This window comes from Abramis brama, assembly GCF_963993115.1.
Source record: "Abramis brama genome assembly, chromosome: 18".
NCBI classification, from domain to species: domain Eukaryota; kingdom Metazoa; phylum Chordata; class Actinopteri; order Cypriniformes; family Leuciscidae; genus Abramis; species Abramis brama.
Genome location: NC_139980.1, coordinates 34926819 through 34935231, shown reverse-complemented (window position 1 = coordinate 34935231; position 8413 = coordinate 34926819). Strand labels below are relative to the sequence as shown.

The following is an 8413-nucleotide window of genomic DNA, read 5'->3' as shown; positions in this document are numbered from 1 at the left end:
CTGAATTCAACTCAAAATGATGATTTACAGAAGCAGATCCATAAGATTAGACAAAATTTGACGTTTATTTGAAACACCTGATATCAAAGTGTAGTTATAGCACTATGAAAATTATATTTGCGGTAAATGTATAAATGTATAGGCCTTGTGAAACAATATCAACCTGCGTTGAATGAAACCCTAAAAATGGCCAAAACCCCCTTTTTTTTTTCTTTTTTTTTACTTCATTCAACAAATCAATTCACTGCATATTAAGTACCTGCATCCCGTCTATATGTGTTTTATTGGCACAGAAGCTTTACTTTTTTGTTAAGATGACCTAAAACACAAGATTTTCTTTCTTTAATTATTAAACAAAATATATTGTATAAACACAGTAGGCTATTGAAAGGTCTTATTATGAAACTGATATTCAACTATTTTATTACTTAGTTACAGCAATAGTCCTGTTTTGGTTGAATTGAATAACTGATACCAGAGTATTTTCAAGACCTTAGTTTTTACATATGATCAACATTTCAAACTATTCGGAAATAAATGTTGGGTTTTTCCAGTTCATGGATGTAATCGGCTCTTGAGTTCAGGGTTAATAAATAAGGAAGTTGACATGCAAATTCTTTGAAAATAACACAGACATCAACCATTCAGCTTAATGCTGGTTAATTTATTTGCTACACGTGTAAAAGCCCATTCTTAGGGGAGAAAAATGCAAATATACATGTATTTAAAAGATTTGCATGGTGATTTATGATGATGTACAAGGCATTTTTTGAAATCGATGGCACGTCATAAGCTCCGCCCTTTTAACGTAAAAATGGCGCTAGTGAGGGATTGGAAAGACAGTTATGCAAAAGCTCTCCGGTTTATGTGGTCGAATATTAAAAATGTTTAAGTGCAATGCATATCTGAACGGGTATTTTAAAAAGAGTTGCCTTTAAAAAAACCAACACAATTATATTCTTCCGAGTCTCAATGTCGTCCATTTCATTCATCTCGCGCTTATGAATCCTACTATAGCGAAGGTTCACGTTCATCTTTTGAATATGAATGAGATCATGCGTGCGACCGTTGCTGGATTAATAATTAAAGGGACAGTTCACCCAAAAATGAAAATTCGGTTATCACTTAGTCACCCTCAAGTTGTTCCAAACGTATGAGTTTCTTTATATATAAAGATATTTTACAAATATTTTAAAGAATGTTGTTAATCAAACCATAGCCTACTATGGAAAAATACTATGGAAGTCAACTGTCTGGTTACCAACATATATGTATATTATTTTGTGTTAAGCAGAAGAAAGACATATTTTCAGGGGCCAGTTGCATAAACATAGCCATTAAGATCTGGTATGACGTCTAGCAGTTATTGAAAGGGCATTCAGTCTTTTCAATATCAAATTAAGCCAAGTTTTTATGTAACTGATTTAAAAAAGTTATGAACAGTCTTATAGAAAAACAAATTGTTGTCTAACTTGTAAGACTAGTCTTAGCGGTTTATGCAACCGGTCCCAAGACATTCTTTTATCTTGCTCAATTTATATTTTCTTATATAAGTTTGACATAACTTTTTTCAGAATAAGACATGTTTTACACATCTGTGTTGGGGAAAGTTACTTTTAAAAGTAATATAGCCTATTACAATATTGCATTACTCCCTTAAAAAGTAACAAATTGCATTACTTAGTTACTTTTAATGGAAAGTACATACATTTGTTTTTGTTTTGTTTTATATATATATACACACACACACACACACACACATGTTTAATTCAGTTCTATTTCCTACTCCACCCACCTTTTGTCTCCCATTACTTTTAGTTGAAATAAATTAAACTTCCAAACAAAATTATTTGAAATATGTGTGAGAACATCTTATTCCCTATAGCATCCTATAGAAACTTGATTTCACAGTTCTTCTCAAAAAATAATAATTTACAGGTTACGAAGAACTTACTTAAAATTCCCATTAACTCCAAAAACCAAGGAAATCCATTTTAAAATTATAAATGGTGTATATCCATCCGGTGAATTTGTACAACAAAGATTTGGATTTGAAACTAGTAATTGTGTTTTTTTGTGATAATATTGAAACTACTGATAATTTATTTTGTCATTGTATATGTAGAGGCTTAATGGCTTGATATTCATGACTGGCTTCTTTACCCAAAGGTTCCTCATCTCGAAGTCTTCTCTCACAAAGACATTATTTATGGACTTGTAATGGAAAACAACAAAGATGATTTTTTGGTTAATACCATCCTTATTCTAGGTCATTTTTTTATACACAAATCTCAATTTCTGAAAGTGAAACATTCTGTGTATTTCACAATGAGTTTTTTTCTTATACAAATGCCCTTAAAATGATGAAAAGTAAAAATGCAAAAAACTTTTTGCTATTATAGAAGAATATGAATTGAAAAGTAAACCCTAGCCCCCCCTCTCTTCCTTTTTTTTCTTTCTTTTCTTTTCTTGTTTTCTGTAATGTACTTTTGCATCTGATCCTACTGTCATAGTGTTATGTATTTTCGTTGCCATGTTGTTTGTACATGACATATTGTTCAAAAAGAAAAAATATATAAATATTTCTTTCTGGAAAGCTGATGCAGTTCTTTGATGTGTGGAGATGTTGCTGCATAGTGGCCAATGCAGATAAAGATATAAAAATATAAAAAAATATATATAAATATATATATGTATATATATATATACACACACACACACACACAAACACACACACACACATATATATAATGCATATGCAATGCATTAGCCTATGGGCATGCACACACACACACACACACATACACACAATATGAATATATGTATATGTATTATACGTAATATATGAATATATATTACAAACACAAACGTTTATGTTAGATGCAATTAATCACAACCACCAACACTGGTATAATGTGTAATGCATTATAAAATATAGCCTATTTAGATCTGTACAGAGAAACCTAAATGAGTAATTAATAGGTATTAACTTAGCTTTATATAAATATATAAATGAAACTTTCCAAGGAGACAAGCTTATTTTACTGTGTAATCAATTCAATGGCAAATGCCAGTCTGTTGAATATTAACTACGATGTGCTGACGCAGCTACTATCCGTCCAATGGCGAAACACGCCTCATGAATATTAATCAGCAGAGCCTTCGCCATAGTAGGAAGCGAACGCCAAATGGCGCAGTGCGCGTGAGCTAGTGATGGGAAGTCCGGCTCTTTTCAAAGATTCGGCTCTTTTGGCGCGGCTCCCTTAGAAGAGCCGGCTCTTCATTTATTTCAATGGCTCTTCTTTTAGGATCACTCGGAGCTTTCTATTTTAGTCCAATTTCGCAATTGTGAATGATTTGTGTGTTGGTAAGCAATTTTTTATTCAGTGTTTTCATAAAAGCCTTATTTTTATGCATTTGTTCGTTACAAAAAATACACAGTTACTATTATTTAACATTTTAATACAACTTTAATTGAACAATTGAACACAGAACCACAGCAAACAAATCAAATAAATAAAGGCAAAAGTTTTAACATTAGCATTTAAATCCGGCTCCCACCACTACACTCTCTTCGGAGCGTATGTCCCTGGTGTGATCGTGGTCTGTCCTCGCATGTGTTTGGCCGCATGGTGTGCCCATCCAAATAAAGACCCGTCCCAAATAAAGATTCGGCTCTTCTCGTTCGTTACAAAGAATCGGCTCGTTCGCGAACGACACATCACTAGCGTGAGCGAGAAAGCGGAAGTAGCGGCTGAAGCGGGTCCGCACCTTTTCCGGTAATACCGAGAGGAGAAGCAACACGACCGGGACCGAGAGAACCAGGACCGGAGAGAACCGAGCCGGGCCGCGCGATATACGAGGTGAAGCGGGGGTCACGTTCAGTACGCGTACGGAAACTAACGTACGAGAGTAAAGTTAGTTGTGTTGGACACCCCTCCCTTTTCTCATCCGCTTTCTCTTGTGTTTCAGGGACAGAAGAGGGGAAAGAGGAAGAGAGGGTTTGTTTGGACCAGAACCAGAACTGATGATCTGAAGTGTGTGTGAAGGGAATGAGCGCGAGCGAGCGGCGACCCGACAGTCGGTACACAAGAAGGAAGTCAGAAAGAAAAGGCCTATTTTTGTTTTTTCTTCATGCATGTTGAGGTTTGGTCAATGCAAACTCACATTTCCCAACTGTATTAGATCAATTTTTTTTTTTTATTTAAGGAAAAGCGTTGAGTCATATGTATTTTTGTGAAGCTGCAGGACCAAAAAAACACACTTTTTGCAACATACATACTATATATGCACAGCCAACAAAATGGGGAAGATGCTTTCCAAGATCTTTGGCAACAAGGAGATGAGAATATTAATGCTTGGACTTGATGCGGCAGGAAAAACGACGATTCTTTACAAACTCAAACTGGGACAGTCGGTCACGACCATCCCGACCGTCGGGTTCAACGTGGAAACCGTGACGTATAAGAACGTGAAGTTTAACGTGTGGGATGTTGGCGGTCAGGATAAGATCCGGCCCCTGTGGCGACACTATTACACCGGCACACAAGGACTGATCTTCGTAGTGGACTGTGCGGATCGGGACCGGATCGACGAGGCCCGACAGGAGCTTCATCGCATCATTAACGACCGTGAAATGCGCGACGCCATTATCCTGATATTCGCGAACAAGCAAGATCTCCCCGACGCCATGAAGCCGCACGAGATCCAGGAGAAACTCGGTCTGACCCGGATCAGGGATCGCAACTGGTACGTTCAGCCGTCCTGCGCTTCGACGGGCGACGGACTCTACGAAGGGCTCACCTGGCTCACGTCCAACTATAAATCATAATGCGAGTCAAAACTTAGAAGCAATTAACCAATAACTCGTTGAGTTTTCTTTTCTTTTTCATACGCCCGTTCTTTGCTTTCTTTCAGCACTCTGTATAATCCTTCTGTTACGTTTCGAATGTTCGTAAAGTAGCGCCGTACAACGATTAATCGCGATTAATCGCATCCGAAATAAATGTTGTGTTTGCATAATATGCGTGTATATATATATATATATATATATATATATATATATATGTATGTATGTATGTATGTATGTAATTAAACATATATATTATGTGAGCAGAAACTTTTAAACTTTTGGATGCGATTAATCGTGATTAATCGTTGCACGGCTCTACCGTAAAGTATTACTTAATTCAGAAGCTGTGGGAAGGTTTGTTTTTCGTTTTGTTTGTTTTTTGTCTGAAGATCCAGTTGTTCTAGTCCTAAATTGGCAGCTTGTTTGTTTACCTCTGTGCCATCATCACTTATATACCGAATGTATGGAGAATAGCTGCAGTGCAGAGCATTCAAATAAACACCAAACCAAGCAGAACCAGTGTGTTTTCCATGAAGATGCTGAGCGTTTGATTGCATTTCAACACTTTCCCCCTGAGCTGCTGGTGATGTAAAGCCAGGAGAATTATGGGTAATGAAAACAAGTCTTTCTGAACTAATCCATCTATGATAACCGGTCTCAGTCCTGGTTCTGGTGCCGGTTCTCTCTGAACTGCGCCAATCACACCGAGCCTCTTATGTCTCCTGATAAATTAATGCTTTGTTTTATTATTTTGACTTCTATGTTATGCTGAATAAATAATAAAATCTGTATATATATATATATAAATATATATCAAGTATAATGTGATTGTATCGTCTTGACTTGGAAGAACGTGCCAGTGCCTCGAAATGCAGAATTCAGTTTAAGTTTGTTTGTGATTTTCACAATACGTGTTGTTTCAAACCAGCTTTACAGAAATGCTTGTTTCAATGTTACAATTTAGGAAGTGTTTCATTGTCGTCATGTCAAGAATGACTTTAACACACGCAGAATGTCGTTAGTTTTGTATAGGGATGTATAGGGATATACCGATATATCGGCCACCGTATCGGTATCGGCCGATATTATGTTCATTTTTAATGTTATCGTCCTGATAAGAAGATGTGGCCGATATATTAAAGCTGATAATGTATTATTTCCTTCAGCTGAGACGCTTCAGTTTCGCACTAATCAAACATGATGGTTTTAAACCCGAAACCTAAAAATTGCAAAAATTGATTGTTCATTGGAGGGGTCCGAGACTATAGGACTTTTGTCGCACTTGAACCACGAATGCACGCAAAAAATGTATGGATTAATTTTGTGGTTGAAATTTTAAAAAGTAACAAATCCTTCCCTCTCGTGTCAATTTGACCCCCTTAGGAATGAATGGAATGTGAGGAATACGTCAATGCACATAGAAAAAACTAAAAATGCTCAAAATTAAAACTAAAATTACTAAAACTTTACCAAAATTTTTTTTTTTTATAATGTCTAAATGTGTATCTGAATGCATACTGAAGAGAAATGACTTTAGGAGCCAGTGGAAACAGCTCATTTGCTCCATCTAGAGTCATGAAATATCATATTATTTATTTTCCACAAGAGGTCGGCAAAGACACCAAATGTAAGATATTTAGAGCTGAGTTAAAAGGGTTATGCATGAAATAGTGAGTTATTTTGAATTTAATTTGAAAGAATGAGAGGAATGTGCTTAAATTAATATTTATTTAATTATTTGTTGATCAAATCTAGTAATTTAAAGGTAAAAAAAAAATTGCATTAAAAAATATAAAAAAATATCAAAATAAAATAATCTGGACAAAACATTTTTAGTAGAATTATCGGTATCAGGCAAAATTTTCATATCGGTGCAAAAACCGTGTGTTTTGGTAGAAGGCTTGTTTTCATTTGTATGTCTGATATTGTGAGGTGAATTAATCATGACTTCTGTGTTTCACGTCTGAAAAGAGTGTTAAAGTTCATCATTAGATGATGTGAAGACGATGTTCTCCAGAACGCGTTTCTGTAAAGCTGCTGTTTTGCAATCTTTGAATAACAAACATCTCAAAGATGAATTAAATGCAGTTTCCTGGTACACGTCGCCAATGCTTTCATAACTCATATTTGACTAATGCATCATGAAAACAGGTTCTGTTCACATTTAACCCCGTAATTAAAAGTGAAAAATAAGAAATTAATGTTGAGTTTAAAATTAAGACTGTGATACATTTTTCAAACACGCTTGGGGAAAACAAAAAAGGTTAATTGGTTTATTTTCTTAATGCAACACATGATTTCTTACTGTGGTTTGATTTTGCTGTGAATTGTGACCTGATGGAAATTTCAGCGGTGAAAAAAGGTTCAATGGGGTTCTTGATTTAATTTTAAAGAACACTTTATGTCAAAAAGGCTCTATGTAAAGAGAAATGTCATAAAGTCCCCCTGTAGTCAATCATTTTATCTCTTAAAACTCATCTTTAATCACCAAAATGACACATTTGAGTGTTAAAAAAACTCTTCATGCCTTAAAATATCTAGAATGTAACTCGACACCCTTGCCTCATTTAGTATGCGTGGTTCTATGAATATGCAAATGAGCCCCGCCTCCACTCACTCCCTCAGCTCAGAGATCCACTGGTTGACGATCACACGTTGATCTGATTGGTTACAAGGTAGTTTGTGACGTCAGAAACACCAGCGATTTCAAAGCGTGTTTTTGAGACTGTCTTTGGTTCACTGCAGTTTTAAGGAGGAAATACTCAGCAATGGAGTCGACTTATGAATTTACACATGGTTTGTCTTAAAGCATATTAAAAACACCACATAGACACACAAACAACATTAAAAGCTGGATTTTCACCACAGGATGTCATTAATTAAAACTATAACATGATCCCATGATGGGATGGTCCTCTACATGAACAGAACCCTTTAAGGTCCATATAGAACCTTTTTGCATTATTATCAATATTTTTTAATTTTTTCTCTCCTTTAATTCTTTCTTCTGTCTGATTGATCTTCTGTTCTGTATAAACGGCTCAAGTTCCTCCTATAGTGTGTGTTATAGTTACTCTTGCATTAGAAAACACCACTAACATGTGTTCCGGTTTACCGAATGTTTCTGGGAGGATTTTCCACTCAACCTTATGGAATGTTTGGGATGTTCCCGATGTTTTCCTCACTCATTTTCACTCCCGCTGTTGTTGATCTGCTTTTTATAAACACAGAGATCTCAGGAACTTCAGATCCGAGCCTTTTTTAGTGTTTCTTGAGTCGAGCTGAAACACTGCAGCATTGATATCAGTGATAGAACTAAATCATGGAGTTTTTCTCTCAATCACACACTCTCACACACACACATTCACTCACACTCATACATACACACTGTCACATACCGGTACGCACACTCACACTCACACACACACACACACACACACACACACTCACTCACTCACACACACACTCTCTCACGCACACTCACTCACTTAGTCACACACACACACACACACACACACACACACACACACACACACACACACACACACACATACATACATT

General features: G+C 36.1%; 1 protein-coding gene across 1 annotated transcript; it reads left to right on the top strand.

Moving 5' to 3' along the window:
* Positions 1-3709: 3709 nt before the first annotated feature.
* On the top strand, positions 3710-5368 carry arf6a (ADP-ribosylation factor 6a). The gene is made up of 2 exons (XM_084091579.1): positions 3710-3863; positions 3973-5368. The coding sequence occupies exon 2, from the start codon at positions 4304-4306 to the stop codon at positions 4829-4831; it is 528 nt and encodes a 175-aa protein (XP_083947705.1). The 5' UTR covers positions 3710-3863; positions 3973-4303; the 3' UTR covers positions 4832-5368.
* Positions 5369-8413: the final 3045 nt, after the last annotated feature.

Coding starts and splice junctions, on each gene's coding strand:
- arf6a (XM_084091579.1), top strand. CDS start 4,304: ATGGGGAAGATGCTTTCCAAGATCTTTGGCAACAAGGAGATGAGAATA.